Source organism: Ursus arctos, unplaced genomic scaffold, assembly GCF_023065955.2.
Source record: "Ursus arctos isolate Adak ecotype North America unplaced genomic scaffold, UrsArc2.0 scaffold_18, whole genome shotgun sequence".
NCBI classification, from domain to species: Eukaryota; Metazoa; Chordata; class Mammalia; order Carnivora; family Ursidae; genus Ursus; species Ursus arctos.
In genome coordinates, this window is record NW_026622852.1 from 59,489,992 (window position 1) to 59,510,982 (window position 20,991).

Below are 20,991 nucleotides of genomic sequence, written 5' to 3' on the forward strand. Positions count from 1 at the left end.
ACACACAGACACACACATATGCAGAGACACACACACATACACACACAGACACAGACATGCACACACACACAGACACACACACACGCATATGCAGAGACACACACACATACACACACACGCAGACGCACACACACATACACACAGAGACACAGACACGCACACACACACACACACAGAGACACACAGACATACACACAGTGACACAGACACGCGCACACACACACACAGACACACACACACATGCAGAGACACACACATGCACACAGACACACACACATGCACGCACCCCCTCCCCCCCCACAGGCATATTCACGTGCACACACTGCATCTCCCCCAGGGCCAGCCCTGGGCAGGAAACTGGACCTCCCAGGCCAAGACCTGTCCTGCCTCCCATAAAGGGGGGTGTTTTTGCCAAGCAAGGGTGCCTTACAGCAGAGACTATGCAGAGAGCTGACCCCCAGGGGCAGGCAGCCAACAGGGTGGGGGCCCTCTCTAGCGCATGCTAGGGGACCCTCCCCCACCTCCCAGACCCGGAGATAGTCACAGCCCTGGAGCAGCGCCCCAGGAAGGGGAAGGGGCGACACAAAGCCACACCCTTCCTAGGCCACACCTGTAGGAAGGACCACGGCCATGCCCCGAAGCCGAGGCTTATGGGACATGACCCAAGGCTACACCACCCTGCAGTCTTGCCCTTTGTTTTCCATTTATTTGTTTGTTTAGATTTTATTTATTTATTTGACAGAGAGAGAGCAAGAGAGAGCACAAGCAGGGGGAGCAGAAGCGGGAGAAGCAGGCTCCCCATTGAGGAGGGAGTCCAATGTGGGTCCTGATTCCAGGACCCCAGAACCGTGACCCGGGCTGAAGGCAGATGCTTAACCACTGAGTCACCCAGGCGTCCCTAGTCTTGCCCTTTGTAAAGCCACATCCCTCCAAGACCTGTCCCCAAGGTCACCCCTCCACAAGCCACACCCCTCCAACGAGGGCCCCGGAGGCCACACCGTCCCATGCCAGGCCGCTGGGACTCAAGAGGTTAACCGTCTAACTCTGGCTGTGCCCATGACTAGTTATGGGCCTTGGGGGGGAGTGACTTTACTTGGTTTCCCCATCTGTGAGCACCGCCCCACGGGACCGCAAGAAAGTGGCCACTCTCACTGCAGGGGTTGGGCTCGGAGGGGTCAGGATTCTGCCGACTCCAGGCAGAGTCAAAGGCCAGGGCTGAGGCCGGCACTGCCCAGCTGGCCACATCAGGGTCTTGAAAAGCACCAGTGGGGTTGGGTTCCCCACAAGGCTCCTCCGCCCTGGCCCCCCGACGCTGCTAAACTGCACAGAATTGCCACCAGGGCTCCCTCCCTGGGGATACCACGCAGGGACCCCCGCCCTGGGCGATGGGGCTGCCTGCTGGCCAGGCCCCTCCAGGCCCCTCCCCACAGGCCCCTCCATCACTGGCCGCTCATCCCCCATTAGCCCGCCAGAGGGGTCCGGGTCAATAAATGGGTCCTGATGGGCACATTTTTTCTTCCGCGGAGCAGTTTAATGGCAATTAATTTTTTTACGAGAGGACTTTTAATCTGCGGAAATGGATGAGGTCCCCAAGTGCCCTGTCAGAGTTCCAGGGCCGACCTAATCTATGATAAAAAATGCAAAGTGAGGTGCTATAATCTGAAATTAAATATTGGGCTTCATTTTCCATCGGCCCGGATGGATGAATATTTTATAACTATTGCGATTTAATTTTTTGTTAACTACAGCAAATTCCTAATTCATCCAATTCCCAAGTCCTGTGGCTCTGACCTCTGACCCCAACCTCATCTGTCCTTAGCCCAGCTGCGACTTGGTCACTGACAGAAACTAATGGTCAAGCCCGTCAGGGTGACACGCTGGTTACGATGATGGATGCAGCCCGTGGCACGCCCTCTGACCCAGTGTCAGGCAGAAAGCAGGTCATTTGTCAAGCGAGCCATTAAAATAAAGCAAACCAAAAAGCTGAGGGGTAGGAGGAGACAATGATGCAGAAAACTGTGATATCTTGTTCTTTTTCAGTGGGCCTTCTGGAACCTTCTCCATGGCTCCCAGCATCCCTCAGTGTCGGGTTCGACGGGGGGTTTTCCCTCCTCTCCTGTAGCCTCCCACCCGGCCCAATAGAGGTGTCTGCCCCAGCGGCCCGCGGCTGCCTGCCTCCCTCAGGCGCCCCTGAAGCCAGCGTGGAGGACGGAGGCTCTCATGCATCCTGTCCAAGCCGGCGCTGCCCCCAGCAGAGGTGGTGGGTCTGACGGCACAGAGCAGAAAGACGGGTGCTGGGCACGGACAGAGCACACGGTGCCGGGCTCTCTCGGGTGAGCAGCACAGACCTGGGGCTGGCTCGCCCGCGTGGGCCTCTGTGAGCCTCAACGTCCCCATCTACAGGATGGGACCAGGCCCCCCGGAGGAGGGCCGTGAGGGTCGCCAAGCTGATGTCCAGGGAGTGCAGCCAGCCCACACTGACCGCCCAGAGGAACACTGCCTCCCTCGTTCCCCACGCGCCGTGCGGGGCCCTCCTGGGGACTGCTGGATCCAGTGAGGGCACAGCCACAAACCTATCCCGGCCGGACAGCTGGGTCTCTGCTGGACCCCGCCACCCTGCCACCCCGCCCAGGCCCGAGGGGAGAGACGCCCAAAGTAGGAATTCCTCCGGGACCTCAGGCCCACCACCATCCCCATGTCTTCCTCTGACTCTCCTGGGACGTGGCTGGCTGACACGCACCCCTGCGTGACACTATCGAGTCCCCATAGGGCCAGGAGACTGTGGACAAAATGCAAGGCCTTGACTGCCACCAGGGGCTCCGGTGAAGCAGGTGTTCTGGGCTTGCTGCCTGCAGTCCAAATCCCAAACCAGGCAGACAGGGAAAGCACTCCCTCCGCCAAACCGTCCCCCCGCTGCTGAAGGCCGCTGCGCGCGGCTCCCCAGGGATGCCGCCGACGGGGAGTCAACACATCTGTCCACCGGGCACCTCGAAGCTGCCCACCATCACCGGTGCGTCTCCGCGCACGCGAGTGCAGAATATAAATGTGTGTGAAGCCACGGGGAGCGAGCGGCTGTGCACTTAGAGACTTTCGCCGTCTGGGGGCATCGCAAGGTCAGCCCACCGCTCAGGGCTTCTGTGGGCTTTCACTCCGTCACAGCGGGTGGCCCCTGCCTGGGCGGGGACCCCTTGGCACCGTGGTGACGGCCACGGTCTGCGGTTCCCCAAGCTGTGACGCCAGCACTGCCCCTCCTCCGCGCACGGCGGACCCCCACACCGCCCGGCCCCTGCCGATCCCAGGTCCCTGGGCCACAGCAGCCTGGCCTCCGCCGGCAGCCAGCTATCCCCTCACCAGAATCCGTGCTCCAGAAAGCCATGTGCCCGCCTGGGGAGCCGGCTCACAGACCTTTACCCCCAGGTCGTGTCACAGCCCCAGATGGGCAGACCTTACCTTTGTCTTTGGCGGCTCTTCTGGGGAAGGGTGATCTGGGGGTCTTCTCCCTTTTGCAAGGACTACTTTTCATCCTTTTGGCTTTCTCCCGTGGAACTTCAGGGAGAGGAGAGAAGAAGGGAAGGTGAGCAGTGACATTCACGGGGACAGCCACGCTCGTGCACCTGGATTCCTACAGAGCAGCGTGTCTGTCCTCCCTGCTCCTGGGCCTGTGCCGGAGTGGGCGGCCGAGCGCAGGGCCAGAGGGATACCCTTACTGTTCGTCCCTCTCGGGGGTCTATATGGGGCCACCCTGGGGGAGCTTCCCCCGCAGGCCTGGGCCCTCTACACCCTCCCACACGGGGCCCCGACTGGTCACAAATTCCAGAGTGCCTGGGGCCATGAGTCCCTGAGGACGGAACGGCCTCCCAGCGGGGTCTCCCCTGCCCATCTCAGGCTGACCTGTAGCCCTTGTGTTTACTGAAGGGGCTGTCACGGAGTGGCGGCCAGCCAGGCTGGACAGGGACTCAGCAGGGGGAGGGGGGATGAGAGCTAGGGCCACAGGGGTTTTGCATGGTGGGGTCCAGCTGGCTGGACAGGAGGGGACATGGAGACCCCAAGGGGGTGGAGGTTGTCCAAGTCCCGTGGCAAGCGCAGTGGCCAGCAGCGCAGTGGCCAGCAGGAGGGGCCAGCAGGAGGGGGCCGGCCTCCTGAGGGCCAGTGTGGCCACATTTCCCTGTGCTGTTCAGGCCCAGTGTCTCTGTCCATGGCTGGGGTGCAGCTGTGTCTAGGGGGGCACCAAGAACCCAATCAGCCAGTTCTGGGTAAGCAGGGCCAGGGGTGCTTGGGAAAAGCCTGGCCCAAAGGCCTCTCCAGGCTCAGGCTGGTCCCTCCGTCCTCATCGCCGAGAACCTGCTGGCAGGAGGGGCCCCCGGCCCCCAAGCCCACAGAAAAGCCCTAACACTGTAGGATCCACTGACATGAGGCCCTAGAGGTGTCAGAGCCACAGACAGGGAGAGGGGGGCGGGGGCCGGGGAAGGGGCAGGTCCATGTGTGATGGGACGGAGCTCAGTCTGGGAAGATGACCGCGTTCTGGAACGGGTCGGGGGACGGCTGCAGCACGGTGTGACTGGCATCCCCGGACTGTGCAGTTAATAGTGCTGAAGACAGTAAATCTTACGTAATGTGTCTCTTGCCATAACTTAAAAAGAAAAACAAAAAACCTAGGCCTTGCCCCACGCCTGCTTCCAGAGGGTTCTAACGTGGGGAGGATGAGACATGACAGTCGAGAATGGTGACCGATGACACTGGATGCTGCTGAGTGCCCAAGGGAGCAGCGGCCAGTCCTGACCTTGGCTGTGGAGCCCCAGTGGCCTCTGTGGGGCGCGGGTGCTTGGGGAGCTGAGGCCGTCGGGTCCCCGTGGGTGAAGGAGGAGAAGGCAGGGTGATTGCCGTGAGTCACAGCCTGCCTGGGCACCGGGGCACGGGGAGCTGCTGCAGCCCACGGCCAGGCCAGAGCTGGACGCTGCCCCCTCGGCTCTGACCGGCAGGCCCCTTGGGCCCGGCCTGCATCTGCACTCAGTGCACACATCCAGCTGGGACGGGACACGCGCACGGAGAGGCACCTGCGGCTGGCGCCCAGGGGGTCCCAAATCCTATATTGACCAACCTCCACCCCACCCTGGCCTGCCCGGTGCCACTGTTGCCCCCGGGCCCCATACTGTTCCCCTGTGCCGAAGACCCCAGCAGCCTTGGGCATCCCAGGGCAGCCTGACTGCTGCTCCCGAGTCTGTCCCCCTGCCCCACTCCGGGGCCTCCAAAACCTTGCTGTAATGAGGCTGCCTTTCTAGACTAGAGAACACCCTCCTCCCCACTCCCATCCTGCAAATAGCCAGCCTGCCCAAGCCCAGACCCATTGGGGCTTCTTGCTTAAAGCCCTCCAAAGCAGTTTCCAGGGCCCATGTCCAGTGGTGCAATCCAGACTCTTTAAACACACCGCCCTCTGGCCTCCAAGCATGGCTCCTGTCTGCCTCTCCAACTTCACACCTCCTATCTGTTGAGTGAAGGAGGGAGCCAAAACCTTCCCTTGGCCCCGGCCCCTTCCCACCTGCAAGCAGTCTGCCTGCGCACAACCGAGCCCTCAGCACATCCCAGGCCCTGGGAGGGCTCAGCCAGCCCCTGCAGCTGGTATGTGACCGTGGAGGAAAGACGTCACCCATTCTGTGCAGGAGAGCCCCTGCCTGCCTTGCGGGGCCTGCCCGAATTCCTTCCCTGAGCGGGAAGCAGAGATTTGGAAGTCATGTTCTGGAGACTGGCAGGCCGGGTCCTCATCTGTGCCTGGCCCTTTCGGGGGGGGGGGGCCCTCTCTAGTGTCATCCGAGGAGGATCATACTAGAGCCAGTCGCGCAAAGAAAGAGAGAAGCCGCAGGGTCCAGAACCATCTGGCCTGACCGCCGCCTGAGAGTCCAGGGGGGCTGCCAGGATGGCCAGCTGTGCGTCCCCTCACCTGAGGCCGGGTGCTGGGGGACCCCGGAGGGCTCGCACCCCTGGCCGGGGATTGCCTTGTCTTGCACTCCACACTGAGCCGCACTCAGGGCGCCGAAGCCTGGAGAGGAGTGAAAGGGGCGTCGTGCGGACAGGGTCTGTGAAGAACTTCCAGGAGAAGGTTCCCATGTGGCAGCGACTCCACAGCCTCCAAACCCAGCACCTCTGCCGGGGGGCCCAGGTCTCAACGCATCCCACGGGGCTGGAGGGGCGGTCGTCAGCCTCCCGGCCTTCCTCCGGGGGTCTGGCTTGGAGGCTCTGTGGAGGCACGAGGCGCTGGACGGGGTGGAGGTGCCCAGGGAGGCGCAGCTGGCCTGCCACTGTGCCTGGGCCCGGATCTTGTCCCGCAGCTGCTCCAGCCGCGGGTTGCTCTCTCTGGGCCGCCGCCGGGGCCCCAGCACCTGGGGGGGCCTCTCCTTCCAGGGCCCGGGGGGAGATGGGCAGGACTCGTGGCCACCAGAGGAGCCAGAGAGGCGGCCTGATGACACCGAGCTGTCCCCATCCTCGGCCTCTTCGCCTTCCGGCCGCGCGGGGTGGCTGCGGGCCTTCCCCCGGGAGCCTGGCTGCTCGGTGTAGTCGGACCAGGCCACGTGGGGTGCTCCCCACAGGTCACCTGGCTGCTGGGAGGGCCTGGGCCACCTCAGGGCAGCCATGGCATCATCGTCAGTCGTAGGAAGACGGAGCCCAGATTCCCTGGGGACAGAGAAGCAGACCCGTGAGTCAGGTGTGGAGACCCGGCTGCACTGAGCAGAAGAACATCTCAGACTGTGTGCCCCCCCCAGAACCCCTCCTGCTCCCTCACTCTCCTGTCTCGGAATGCCCACAACCGAGACAGGTGCGGGGGCCAGTACAACGCCCCCAGGCATGGCAGTGCCGTGACCTGCCCTTGGGTTGCCACCTTGAGCTTTGAGGCAGGCACCACCACCAGCCCAGTTTACAGACGGGGAGACTGAGGCTCTGGAGAAGGCAAGCAGCAGGGGTGCACTGGCCCCCAAGTCCTCCCTCCGCACGCTGGCCTGGCCCCCCTCCTGGGGAAGGTGGCTGTCCCTCACAGGGCCCCGGCTGGTCCAGTGGGCCGGCACAGACGTCGGTGTCAGCATGAACGCTACCTGGCTTGGCTCGAGCCCTCCGGGTGGCGGGTCTGCCCAGGGCCCCAGGAGCCAGAGCGAGAGGGGGCCGTGCCTCTGGCTCTCTTTGGGGGGGGGCCTGGATCATGTCTCCTGGGCCGGCGGGCGGCATCCCCGCGACCAAGGTCGACATGGCCACAGGACCGGGTGGAGGGCAGAGCCCAGTGAGCCCTCAGTCACCACCTGCCTGGGGTCAGATTGTGCTTTCACGGGGCAGCCCACTGGCCTACAGCCCAGTGTCCATCCCTGCTCGGGATGTACCCCAGTCCCCTGGCCCACGATGGACACCCTCAGGAGAGTCATGGAAACTGGGTGGGCATAGGGGGCTGCTGGGTCCTGGGCTGGCAATGGTCTGAGGGGCCGTCCTAACAAGCTGCGCTTCAGCAGGGTGGGAGAGAATTCTGGGCGGCCTATGACAGCATAATAGCCCCAAGTCACTCAGAGACGGAGCCGAGGCCTTCGACTCCTGCTGGGGCCACGGGCAGGCCCATCCTCGTCTTCCCAGGGCCCTGGAGCTGGTAGCTGTGTATGTGGTGAGTGGACTGGCCAGGGCGGGGGGCGGGCTCAGCCAGAGAGGGGGCACAATGCAGCGCTGGGGGCCGAGGTGGGGCTTGACCCCAGGCTCAAGCTTCAGTCCCGGGCAGGGTCAGCCTGGGGGCCCTGGTGCGGGAGAGAGGAGCCAGCCCAGGCCACGGCCCCAGCAGCAGGACGAGAGGTTCAGTGGTCCAGCCTCACGACCACGGGGAACCACCACCCGGGGCCGCGGCCTTCAGCCCCTCGGGGTTGGTCAGGGGAAGGGGGCCCTGGCTTCTCATCTCTCCCTGTCCCAGGCTCAGGGCACCCTTGGGCCCACGGACACACTAGCTGAAGGCTCCTGAGCCCCAGGAACCCCAGGCCTGCTTCTTGGCCCTGCCCTCCCAGGGGCGCACCCCAGCCTGGTCCACCTGCAGTGGGCGTCCTGTCGCCTTCTGGCCGACCCTGGCAGGGCAGTGTGGAAGGGAGGATGCGGAGTCTGCGGTCAGCTGGCTCTGAGCTTGGCATGGTCCCCCGAGGAGGAGAGCTAGTTCAAATCCCCGCTCCGCCCCCTAGCCAGCTGAGTAACCTTGGGTGACCAGAGACCCCACCCTGCCCCTGCCTCTGGGTATTGTGAGCTTCTGGTGAGTTCACTCCAGCAGGAGGGCGCCAAGCAGGGCAGCCCACATTCACGAGCAGTGCGAGGGCTGAGCTGGCTATGAACACTTTGTTTTCAGGGTGCCCTGGAGAAAGGGGTTCTGCAGCAGAAGACCTCCTGACCCAGGCAGGATGGGAGCCTCCTTGAGGCTTATTCTAAGAGCCTGTCCTGGGGAACCAGGGATGCCTGGAGATGGCTGCTACCAGGACAGGACACGGGGCCCTGGTCACAGTGGACACAGCCCCACGTTCAGCCTCCAGCAAGAGAGAGGAGTCACCCCAGGGACAGACCCTGCCTGGAATGTGAGATGTTGCCCCTTCTACCCCAACAACTGGCCTGTCCTGAAGTTGAGACGAGGGGAAAATTCGTGTGTCTCAGACCACAGAGCCAGCAGGACCCCAAATCCAGCCGTTGGCCCCAGGGCCCTCGACCACACCTGGTAGCCTAGACTGATGACACAGTCTGCAGCTCGGTCTCCCTGCCGGTGGCACCGAGGCCACTGTCCAGCTCTGCCCCATCGGCCTGGCCAGGAGTCCCGCCCTGCCCCGGCTTGCCTACTCCAGTGGGGACGTCGCCTGGTGAGGCCAAAATGCAGTGGGTCCCATCCCCGTGTTTCTTTACCATGTTTGCAACGTCAAGATCGTTCCCAGGGGTTTGGGAAAGCAGGACTTTCCGGGAGAGCTGCGGGGCACACGTGTGTTCCTGCAACGTGCTGGGGATACACAGGGGCCTGCAGGTGGCTTCTGTGACACGGGAGCTCGCAAGTTCAGGGGACATCACCGGGGGGGTGACCACGGTGTCCCCCACAGTGCCCTTAGAGTCTGGACAACCAAGGAGACCCCCAGAGACAGCCTCCATTCACAGAGAGTCTCCCCATGCTGGAGCAGAACCCCCCCCAAGCCTCTACTGAAGGACCCCACGGTCACTGCGGCCCCAGGGCCTCCACCGAAGGGCTGCACCCCCACCAGGCCCGGGGCCCCCATCAGCTGAGGTCCTGGGGGGCATTCTCCCCAGCGTCCAGCTGACTTTCTCAAGGGCAGAGGGAGAGGGTCATCCTGAGCCGTGGTGGCCAGAGCCAAGTGCCCACATCCGTCCTGGAGGTCGGCAGGTGGCCCCGGGCTCCCATGAGCCAGAGAACGGTGGGTCCGAAGCTGTCGCGCTCTACGGGAAGGAGCTGCGTCATAACACGGCCGAGCAGCCGGCGGCCACACTCCACAGTCGATAAAAGCAAAATCACCAAATGGGAGTGTGTGTCCGTGTAAAGAAGCCAGCATCGCGGCGGCCCCATGAGCCCTGACAAGCCCAGAGCCCCCTCCCTCTCCTTCCGCTCCGCCGGCCGCGCCCCGCAGGCCTGCTATACCAGCCCCCTTCCAGACCAGCTCCCAGTCGGGGACGTGCTAGCCCCCTGAGGCCTCTTCCTGCACAGGATCCTCAGTGGACACGCCGGCAGCGGCACGCCCAGCCCTGGCTCTCTGGCACCTGCTGGGCCAACCACAGCTCTGGGAGCTGGGCCACCGCTGGGGCCACAAGCAGCAGGGTGGGTGCCAGCGGCAACAGCCTGGGGTGGGGGCACCCCCACGCGGGTCAGGCCCCCGCATCCCTGCTAACTCTGAGCAGAGAGGTAGGCCCAATTGGAGGCTCCCCCCGGCTGCGGTATGCACACCCTTCCTGACCACCTCCCTGGCTCACGACCTACCAATGCCACCCCGCTGTGTCCTGGTGCCCTCTCCTCTGCCCCCGCCACGGGGGACTGGGGCCGGGGGGTGGGGGTCACCCTGCAAGAGCCTCCGGCATGGCAGGGCCCTGTGTGATTTCATCTCCCCTTCAGCGGTCCTATGGCCCAGGGTCCCAGCAGGGTCAGAAGCGACGGGGTCGGGAGGGTCACAAGGGTGGGCTTCCTGGCCTCAGGCTTACTGTGGAGAGCAAAGAAGCCTCCGCACGTCCCCCAACCTGGCCCCTCAACGTCCCAGGGGCCCGTTGCTGACCTCAGGCCAGTGGCTCGCTCATCAGGGAGGTGGGCAGAGCACTGGCCCCCACCGGGTAAGGTTTTTTCTTTTGAGGGTCAGAGACACAGGGAACACAGAGTGCTCACCTTGGGGGGAGCAGCCTGCGGAAAGAAAGCCAGTGCGCCTCTGCCCTCCCCCAGCCCACCCTGGAGCCTAGACGGCCAGCCCAGGTCCCTGCCACCGCCCTGTTCCGTGAGGCCTCGGCACAGTGCAGTCCGACACTGGCAACTCACCAGGGCTTCCGCGCTTGCCCCGGAGTGGGGGTGGCCCACCCACAGCGCCCACAGCCCATTGCACGGTGCAGTCCACACCACTGTTCCAGTCCAGGCACTGCTGGGCTGCTCCCGCAGCCTGGGCTGGCTGGAGAGGTGGGGCGGGCTGAGCGGGGCAGGGGGCCTTCCTCCGGGAGCTGGCTGCAGCTTCTCACTGGCTCGTCCCCAGGGCAGCAAGCCCCAAGCAGACCCAGCAGGCTTGGGGACAAAGTCAGTGGACCGTGGAGAAAGGCCCGCCACACCCACAGGCCCTGGGCCCCAGGGTTTGAGATCACAGAGAGCTTGCCAAGCACCGAGGTTGGCATGGGCCTGGGCGTGGTCGTGGCAGCCTACAGCCACCAGCTCGGACCCAGGCCTGGGTGTTCGGTGGTCCCCACAGTCGCACCCCGCTGGCCCTGTTCCCAGACTAGAGCCTCCAGCCGCAGCTCGCCCTGCCCGCAAGCTGCTGAGTGCAGGGCCCGCAGAGGGCGGGGTGCAGGGCCTTGGAGGTCCAAGAGGAAGCACTTGGGAGGCCGAGCCAGGCTCGGGTCGTTTCTGGAGAAATGATATGCAGGTGACAAGAGTGTCTGTCATACTGGGCCCTGCCGCACAAAAGCACATATGTCCCCTCTGGTACATGTGGACACAGACACACAACACGCGTGCACACGTGTGCACACCGCCCGGGGTCTGCAGAGCGGGGCAAGCAGGGTGGGCTGCACTGGGCTGCCGCAGGCCTTGTGAGGGAGTGTCCCCCAGCCTCTACTCCCCACTCCTCCCCAACAGCCACAGTGTCTCCACCAGCCGTTCCCCAGAGGCTAATGGACTCCTCGCAGCCGGTCGGGCGCCCAGGGTGGCAGATGCGGGGGCGGGGACAAGGTGACACGGGGCCAGCGATTTGGGAAGACAGTTGGCCGTTGGGAGGACGGTGCCATCAGGGACGCCAGATGGCAGCACTGGTGGGCGAGGTGCGGCAGAGATAAACACCGCGGACCCGCCTTGAGCAGCAGGCTCTGAGGGCAGAGGGGGCCACGCGCGAAAGAAATGGAATGAAGGCTGCCCGCACCCCCACGGTCTCTCGGCTCCAGCAAACTCCTCGGCTATACGACCGAGACCCATGGCACCGCCGTCCATGAAACCCCTGCCCAGGGGACCTGGAGCCACGGATCCACTTTTGCTAAGAGGGGCTCACGGCCACGCCCACAGAGAGGTCAGCAGGGAGCTCTGCCCGTTCGCAGGCCCCGCCCCCTCCCTGACCCCTACCCCGCCCCACACGCCCATCCTCAGGCTCGCTGGGTCACTTGTGGAGACCGACGGCCCCTGAGATGGCCACAGCTTGGGGTGCCCTGCCAGGGGCCAGTCCCTGCACCCAAGGCGTTTCCCAGGCGACCCGGAGCTCCTCCCCAAGCCCGCGAGGAAGGTGTTGTCACCTTGCCCACAGTCACACAGCACAGAGCAGAGACCTGCCCTCGGCACCCCCTCCTCCAAACCGGGAGCAAGCAGAGCAGATGGGGGACTCTGAGAAAGGAGCCTGTGGACACAGACACCCCCAGGGACAAAACCACCTTCAAATGGCTCAGAACAGTCACCTGGGGGCCATGGGCCTCCCTCTACCGCTGCCTCAACCTGTAACTCACTCCACGATGGGAGCCTTCCAGCAGGACGGAGGGCCTCAGGGGCCCTTTGCCCAGGGAGTTAGCTAGACAGCATCCTGCTGAGCCGGCCTTGCTGTCCGATGACGGCCTTGCCGGGTGCAGCCCAATGCAGGACCAGCCACCAGCCCATCCGGGGGCTGGGAGAGTATTTACCCCTCCCCGTACACATGGGGAAACAGGGACAGTTCACCAGGGAAGAGTCTGGTGCTGGCCTTTCAGCAGCACCGGAGCCCGGACGCAGCGCGGCCCCAGGGGCAGCCTGGCTTTGCCCCCGAGGAGCCCCCAAGTCCTCAGAGGGAGCCCCCAGACGGGAAGACCCCTCCTCAGGAAGGCAGGACAGAGAAGGACGGCTACCCTGTCCTCAGCCACGTCCGTGGAGGAGTAAAGGCTATTGGTTCCCAGTCTGTCTGTGCCTCCACATTCCCTTCCCCCAAGGGCCCAGGGCAGGCCAGGCGGGGCTCACGTAGGGCCCCCCAGGGTACTCACCGGCTGGCAGGCCCCAGGCCTCTCTGTCTGTGGGGAGGGTGCCAGGCAGCGGCTGTGGCTCCAAGGCCCGGGACACCCACACCTCCAGGTGCACGGAGGTCGGGCAGGAGCCTGGGAGACCCGCCCTGATGTTGCCAGAGAAACCCAGGCGTCCATCCACGTAGGCTCCTCCTCCAGGCTGCCTTCCGGGAACCTGGGGGTGGGCGGGGCGCGGGGCCTCACCTGCACATCCAGCCCACTTGGGCAGGGGACACACACCTGGGGTGCTCGACCCCACGGGGCCCCATGGCGGTGGGGGCAGGGCAGGAGGCAGGTACGCACTGGCAGGGAGGGGGGATCTCCAGTGCAGTCCAGAGCCGCTCCCCGTCAGCCCTCCACCCCTGCTCTCTTCCCCTTTCTGCCCCCCAGGGACCTCCAGCAGCCACCCAGGGCTCTGGCAGTGCCATCTGGCAGCTAGGAGCCAGGGGGCCTGGGGGCAGACAGGGCCACCTGGCCCTTCAGAAGCACAGAGTCAGGAGGACGCCTGAGACCCTTCCCGGCTTCGAGACAGTGGGGAGGTGCCCAGCAGGGGATAGCGGGAGGAGGCAGGCTGCAGAGCCGCCGGGAAGTCAGTTACCAAACTCAAAACCCGAGTGTCTCCTGCCTCCTTGGAGTTGGTGTGGCTCAGGGAGGCCCCCAGGGTGCTCACCTTGGCAGCGGGGGGACAGGACAGTCTCAGGGGACCCGGCAGTGTGTTCTGTGCCTGGACCTGGGTGTGGGTCCTGGGGTTTGGTTGTTTGGCTGAGATCTGTGCCCGCACCCACGGTCCTTACGTGAGGTTTTCAGCTGCAGGTGCAGGTCAGCGTGGCGAAGGCTGTGCTGCCCACACCCCTGCCCGGCTCCCAGCTCGCACCTGCAGGGGCCTGGGGAGCCTGGGAGTCCCGGGGGCAGGCAGCCTGCCAGATGGAAACCAGGCCCCCCCCCCACCCCCGTGCAGCTGACGTGGTGCCTTCTGTCTGCCATGGCCAGGGAGCCAGCCCCCCATGGTGGTCCCCCGACCCTTGCTGTCCCTACCACCCCCTACCCCCAGAAGCTAGGTCATTCCCTCCCAAAAAACTCTAGTAAAAGTCTCTTGCCAAAAGATTCCTCTTGGTGTTTAGGAAATTTGGGTTTGGGGGCAGAGAAACTCAGAGAAGCCTGGTCTCTTAGATACTCAGGGGTACACCTGCCCCCCGGGAGCAGAATGAGGACAGCAGCCCCTTGGCCCTGGGGAGTTGCTGGGCACTGTCCTAAAAAATCCAGGCACTTGGCAAGGCTGCCTTGGCCCAGAGCTGGGCCTCTAAGCAAGACCGTGCTGGAGGCAGCTGCATCCCGGGGCCCGAGGGTCAGCCGGGGTACGTCCCCGCCGTCCCGACCAAGTTCTGCACTCTGGCTGGGCCAGAGATATCTGGCCCCCAGAGCTGGGCGGTGGGTACCAGCATGGGCACACGCACAGGCTGACTTCGTCCGTTGATGTCGGAGAACAGGGGACGCCTACCTGGCCTGAGGAGGCCGAGTTTTGTCACACGGCCGAGCTGACAAAGATTCTTCTGAAATAGAAGTCCTCGTGTGCAGCTGGCCCCGAGCCCAGTGCCGGGCCTGACGCTGAGCACGGCCATCGCGAGCTGAGTCTGGCCAGGCCACCCAGGCACGAGGCCCAGTGGCCCCACGCGGCCCACGTGAGACGGAAGAGGCTCAGGCAGGCTCGTGCTTGGGCCTGGGCCCCAGGGCCCCCCTGCCGCGACGCACAGCCCGCAGCCTGGCCCCTGGCTGCAGAGGGGAGCTGGCACGGCCAGGCAACCGAAGGGGGAAGGTGTGCCGAGCTTGGTCGCTGGGTGGGCCGCTGGGTGTCAGGCAGAAGCTGGTACTGGCGGCATGTCACTCTCCTTCTGGGAGGGGACAGGGCCAAAGGCCGTTCAGACAGGATGGTCTCCCGGTGGAGAGCTTTGCACCTGGTCCCCGTTTGTGTGGAACAGAGTCGGCCGGGAGGGCAGTAATGGGTGGCCTTGGGTGGGGACATGACCCTAAAAAGGAAAGGAGTGAACCATGCAGGAAAGGAAATCTGGGCGGAGGCCCATGCCGTGGGTACAACGTGCGAAAGTCTCCCTCTCCCTCAATTTCCTGCCCACCAGAGAGCACCCGCCGAGAAGCAACACGAAGCCGCTAAGACACGGCCCCTCCCTGACAGCTGGGGTCACCGGCTGCCTCAGTGCTGGCCTGATGGGCCGTGGCCACGTTGGCAGAGGGAGGCCAGTGTGGGCCCAGTGCTATGAGCTCTTAGGGACCGAGGTCGGTCCAGCCTCCCCCACCTCCAAATGCCCAGGCTGCCCACACCTGGGGTGGCACCGAGCCCCTGAGCTTGGACACCAGGGCCTCCAGGGTCCCCTTGCTCCGGGCCCCTCTCCTCAGCTTCCTTGTTCTGGAAGGGCAGTGGGGCCTGCCCACAGGTCGGGGGCCTCAGCCAGCACCACGCCCTGGCGTTACAGGATCGTCTGACCCTTCAGTGTGGGGTCCCCGTGACACTGGCCCCACTTCATCAGAGCGGGTGGGGGGTCCCCGCTGTGGACACTCTGCCACCGCAAGGGAGAGCACAGCCGAAGAGTCTGTGGGGCCAGACCCCGCGAGGGCAGGGCGCCTCGCCCAGGATCTCCTCATGGGGCTGCGTCCCCAGTAGGAAGGACAGCTGGGCCTGGGGACAGAGGGATGGGATCGAGGTCTCCCTCCACCAGGGCCCTGCAGGCCTGGCCACGCGGCAGTCTTCCCTGCCATCCGACAGGTGCGGACCCCTGATGTGCGTCCTGCCCCCCAGCTCGGCCTTGGCCTCCGGGTCCGGAGAACACGACCTGCAACAGGTGGGGCCAAGATCAAACCGGTCACTCTGAGGGACGGGCGGGCTGTGCACTCGAAAACTTTGGGGCCGGCCAGACCCTGAGAAGACCCCTCCATTCTCCTGCTTGGGGGTGGAGGTGGAAGGAGGGGGCTCTGTAAGCACCCCCACTCCCTGGCTCTCTGCCTCCGCAGGGTGGGAGCCCTCGGTCCAGACCTCCAGCTGTGGGCGGTCACCTCCGGAATCCAGCCCCCCCTTCTCCATGACACCTGAGGCCCAGCCCCCAGCTGCTTCCCTCCCCTCTCCTGTCTTCTGGGTTGTTTTTTTTTTTTAAGATTTTATTTATTTATTCGACAGAGATAGAGACAGCCAGCGAGAGAGGGAACACAAGCAGGGGGAGTGGGAGAGGAAGAAGCAGGCTCACAGCAGAAGAGCCTGATGTGGGGCTCGATCCCATAACGCCGGGATCACGCCCTGAGCCGAAGGCAGACGCTTAACCGCTGTGCCACCCAGGCGCCCCTATCTTCTGGGTTTTTACGAGCTTATAACTTAACAAAGAAACTCATTACTGTCATCTCACTGGGGCTTCCAAGGGGATCAAAAGTAGATGTGTGTGGTTGGTTTGTCCCCAGTGGGTCCTCTCCCTAATTTCCCAATCGGCCTGGCTCTGAGCTCTGACCAGTCCTGCAGGGAGAAGGAGGGACCCTGGGAGCCTGGGGTTGTGTGTCTGCGGAGGGAGGCCGAGGACCTGTCTCTCCTTCCTTCCTTCTGCTTCCCTTCTCGCTTGCTCCGGGACAGACATTCTTTCAGGAAATGTCCATGTTCCCATCTCGGGGGGTTTGCAGTTTGGAGGACCAGAGTGGTAGGATTCCAGATGCTTTGGGACTGGGGAGTCCCTAGGGCCTCTAGTGGATGTCTGCTGTGCTATGCTAAGGGGCTGCCCCCCGCCCCCCACCGTGTGCTTCAATCATTGCCCCTGGATGGAGTAGGGCCACAGATGCAGGGGCCCCACACCAAGGGGAACCTGAAAACCATGCACAGGACCCCGGGGGCCCGGCTTCTCCGCACCCCTCCCTCTCCCACAGGTTCGGCTGCATGATTTGGAAATTAGGAAAAGGACCCACTGTCCTTTCCCAGGGCAACGGGGAAGAATCAAGCTATGAAAAGAACCCCACCCTGAGGCCACAGAGGGCTGGAGAGGAGGCAGCCTGGCTGAGCTTCCGGCAGAACCCGTGGGAGAAGAGGCCCTGAGGATGCAGGGTTTCCATGGCAACCGTAGCTGCCTGGGCTGGGAACCACTGGGCAGAGGCTCAGGGAACAGACCCCATGTGGGCGAGGGTGAGGGTCAGGTGGGGGCCGGCAGGAGGTGTGGTCCCCCTCTCCTGCTTTCCTTGGGCTTCCTCTCTGCAGCTGGACAGACGGCCAGACATTGCAGGGGGACCACACTGAGGCAGGCAGCTCCTCTTGGCTGCTGTCCTGGCGACCTGTGGCCAAGTCCGGGCCAGGTCTTCCCGGCACAGAGAAGGGGCGCTCGGTGCTTGGTCCACCGTGCCCCGGAGAGCTGGCTGCCTCCTTGCTCGGCCCCAAGTCCTATGCCCCCCATAGCTTCCCACCCTGCTTCCTGGTGCCAGGCGAACCTCCCATGGCATCCTGCCCGCTGCCTTCCCTGGGCCCCCATCCTCACTGTGTAGTGGCCACGGGCCCCCTGAGCACCCCTCTGTTCTCCCCACCTACCCCGTGCCGCTGGAACACGCCCCTCCAGCCTGCCTGGCCGCCCAAGGTGTAGGTGGGGGTGACCGCGTGTGAGAGCAGAGGAAGGGCAGAAACTGGGGTCCTTCTTCCTTGACACCTGGCAGTAGGTGGGGCCTTCAGGGAGCCTGGCTTCCACAGAGGCCGGTGCAAGTGTGTGTGGGGGGCTCCCGCAGGGGCGAGGGGGTCCCACGGGACCAGGCTTCCTCCTGGTTCTATGACCACACCCCAGATGTGGCAGGTGCCACCCAGGTGGTGGGCACCCAGCACTCGAGGGCCAAGGCTGGGGGAGTGAGGAAGGGCAGGGAAGGGGAGGTGGGTACTCAGGTTGGAGGCCCCTCCTGCAGGGCCCAGGGCCCTGGGGATTCCTCCATTCCAGCCACTTCAGGTCCCCAGCTAGCAGGCCGGCCCAGTCCCTCAGTCTGGTGGCCTCAGAGACACCCAGGCCCCCTCTGGTCTTGCTGCCAGATGGACCACCTGGGCCAGAGAAGCAGGCAAACTAGCTCATGGGCCCCACACACAAGGTCTGTGCCGAGGTGGGCCCTGCATCTGCCCCGACCTCCGGGCCGGGCAGTAGGGGTCAGGCCAGGGCATGGGACGGAAGGTGCAGGGGCACGTTTCCCGGTGACAGCTGTCCCTTGCAGAGCGTGTGATGTGTTCTAGGCCCGTGCCAAGGGCTTCCCTGGCCGTGCTTTATTCTCCAGCCTTCCGTCTGAGGAGGAGAGAGACCCAGGGAAGGGCTTGTGAGTAGCTGAGCTGAGCCTGGGCCTGCTTCCTGGCTTGTCCCCTGCTCTGGGGGCGACAAGGGCACGGGCCTGCAGCCTCCCAAGCTCCATGCTGTCCCTGCATTCTAGACAGGCAGGGTCCCCGCTGACAGATGCTTTCTCACCGACCCAGGAACATTTGCGTGGCCGCTTTGTTCAAGAGCCGCAGGAAACCAGCAGCTCCCTCCCCCGGGGAGCCCAGGGGCTCTGCTTCCGTGGGACAAGAGGGGAACAAGGGAGCAGCAGAGTGTCCACCAGCGAGGGCCTGGTCAAGGAGCAGCAGCACATCCAGGACGAATGTCACGCGGCCCCACCCCAGTCGTGTCTGTGCAAACCTCTCTGTGACGCCTGGGTAGTGCTCGTGAGATGATGTCACGTGGCAGTAAGGCCACAAAACTACATGACCCGAGTCGTGTAGCAACCATTCTAAGTAACCACAGGGAAGTGAGTGTAGCTGGGATCCCCAAAAGACACCCAGCTGGTGTAAATGTGACCCACTTTGGAAAAAAAGGTCTTTGCAGGTGTAATTAAGTGAGACCATCCTGGGGCCGGGGGCACTGCCTCCAATGGCCAGTCCGTCCAGAGAAGGGGACAGGGCTGTTGAGGACGGATAGGAGGTGGAGGGGTGCCTGGAGCCCCAGCACTGGGATGGGCCAGAGGAAGGGAGGCCCCGAGACAGCTTGGTTCTGTCGGCCCCCAGAACTGGGAGAGAAGGACGTTCTCCTCCCAAGCCGCCCAGGGTGTGCTCGTTTGTACGGTGGTTCCAGGAGACAGCACAGAGGGCCCCACCCCATCGCGTGTTCGGTGGGCGCTCACAGCACCTCACTCGCTGTCCTCCCACGCTCACCATCCCCACGGCCCCGGGATAAGTGCCAGAGAGTCAGGGAGCTTGGCCAAGGTCTCGGGGCGGAAGGGCTGGGGGTGGCTTTTAACCCCGGTGGCACTCCTGGAATGGGGAGCTGTGGGCAAAGAACCCCTAAAAGGGAAAAATCCACTGCCTCTTCTGCTTGCCCTCGGGGGCTTCCTCAGATCGGTTTGGGGCAGGAGGTTTGCTTTCCTCATTCTGTCCGGTTTAGGCCCCTGTTTAGACTCCCCCTCCCCACACACACCAGTGCGGGAACCCGGAGCCCCAGACTCCCCCCTGTAAGCATCAGGCCTCCCTCACTCTCCATCTCTCTGTCCTGTGTCTCTGTGTCTCCCTATCTCTCTCTGTCACCCTCTGCCGGGCCGGGGCATGGGCGCAGAGAGGCAGGGGCAGGGGCAGGGTTTCTGTCACTGAAGCGAGGCTGAGCCCGCACAGACCCACCTGCCACAGGCAAGCCCGTGAGTCCTGCCTCACGCGGCTCCGGGGGTGTGAGCAGCCAGCAGCTGCCAGCCGGGGCCACAGGAATGCCAGGTGGCCAGGTGTTGTGGAAGCCGTGGGTGGTGCATGGCCTCCCTCGGACCTCCAGCTATTTCCTGGGCACGCGGTCTCCTGGGGAGGTACTCAGCCCCGTGGGCGGGCAGCCCGTTTCCTGCTGGCTCCCCAGGGCTCCTGCCTGAGGACCCACCCACCTGCCCAGCGGACCCTACTCTCCGAGGACTTAGGAGGGGCCTGAGGAGAGAGGAAACGGCCACGGGGTGACCCATGGGGGCCTCGGGGGCCATGGGGGAGGGCACTCGCCCGGCATCCACATAGGAGAGTAAGCTCCTTCTCAGGGTAATGAGATCATCGGGACACAGTAGACCTGAGTGGTCTTACTTAAGCGCGTGTGTGCACGGGCACGTGTGTGTGTGTGTGTGTGTGTGTGTGTGTCTCCCTCTTTCGCTCTCTCTTCTCCTTGTCTACCTTGCCCTCTCCAGTTGGGAATCCATGGCAGAGGATGGCCAGGAGCCTTCGGGTCCCGCGTTGGGCTTGGCTGCCCTGCCAGCAGCTCTGGCCGTGCTCCCAGCCCCCCCTGGGCCATGCAGGAGCAGCCTTGCCGCAGAGACGGGCGCGAAGGAAGGCAGGTCTGGGAGGCCGCAGGCTAGGAGCAGCCGTGCCGGCCACTGGGACATCCCCATCTACCCCCCGCCTAAGAACACACCCGGGGGGCCTCGGTGGTGGCACACCCTGCTGAAGGCTGTGTGCCCATCCGTTCTGCCTAGGATGGCTGTGGGCAGCCTGGACGCCTTCCTCCAGCCTGGCCTTCATCCTGGGCCCATGGGGAGCTTGGAGAGCCCACCAGGTCTCCCTACTCCCAGAGGCTCAGAAAGAACCCTGCAACCATCCACTGTCATCTCCCACCAGGCGTGTCCAGGGGGCAGGTCCGGGGGCAGATCCAGAAAGGGGCAAGGCAGGAAACCGGGGCTTGACGTCAGCTCCCCTGCAGCCCGGTGTGGAGACCTGGGACGGCACGGCTCTGTGTGCTTCCCTGTACAACAGGAGAGGCGTGCCGACGAGGCGGGTGCCAGGAAAGCTGAGCGGTGAAGGGCAGGCGCGTGGCAGGTGCCCTCGGGTGAAGGTGGTGCTGATGCTGACGCGCCGACAGCAAAGCCTGGGCCCTCCAAATGCCACGTGTGGGCTCTCAAGGGGGGCTGCCCCCCAGACATGGTCCAGCATTACTGTGTGTGCCTACCCATCGCATTCCGTCCAAGGACGTGTCTGGACAGGAAATCACTCTTCTTCCCTCTAATGCTCCTTTGGGAACGAGGCCCGTTAGGGATGGATGGTTGGAGGGGGTGTGCTTGCGGCCTCCCGTGGGAGCACTCTGTCCGGCTGGTGCACTGAGCATCAGGAAGCGGGGAGGCACTTAAAGGCAGAATGTAAAGGGAGGCTGGGGAGGGGGAGCAGAGCAAACGCAGGAAGGCCAAGCACAGCACCAGGGGGAGGTCGGTGGTGATGGAAGGCTGGTGCCCTCCAGGAGCTCCTCCTGGCCCTGACCTGTCACCAAGGAGCCCCCTGCTCCCCGTGGACCAGTGATGTGCTCCTCACAGGTGGGGGAC

At 64.2% G+C, this 20,991-nt stretch overlaps 1 protein-coding gene across 1 annotated transcript in view; it reads right to left on the reverse strand.

The window, feature by feature from the left end:
* The window catches only part of CCDC187 (coiled-coil domain containing 187), a 36,070-nt gene extending 28,858 nt beyond the window's left edge, over positions 1 to 7,212 (reverse strand). Inside the window, exons 1-3 of the mRNA XM_057313379.1 lie at positions 7,031 to 7,212; positions 5,936 to 6,666; positions 3,451 to 3,546 (exon numbers count right to left, since the gene is read on the reverse strand). Coding sequence (XP_057169362.1) covers positions 3,451 to 3,546; positions 5,936 to 6,666; positions 7,031 to 7,212 — 1,009 coding nt within the window. The remainder of the gene's footprint in view (positions 1 to 3,450; positions 3,547 to 5,935; positions 6,667 to 7,030) is intronic.
* Positions 7,213 to 20,991: the final 13,779 nt, after the last annotated feature.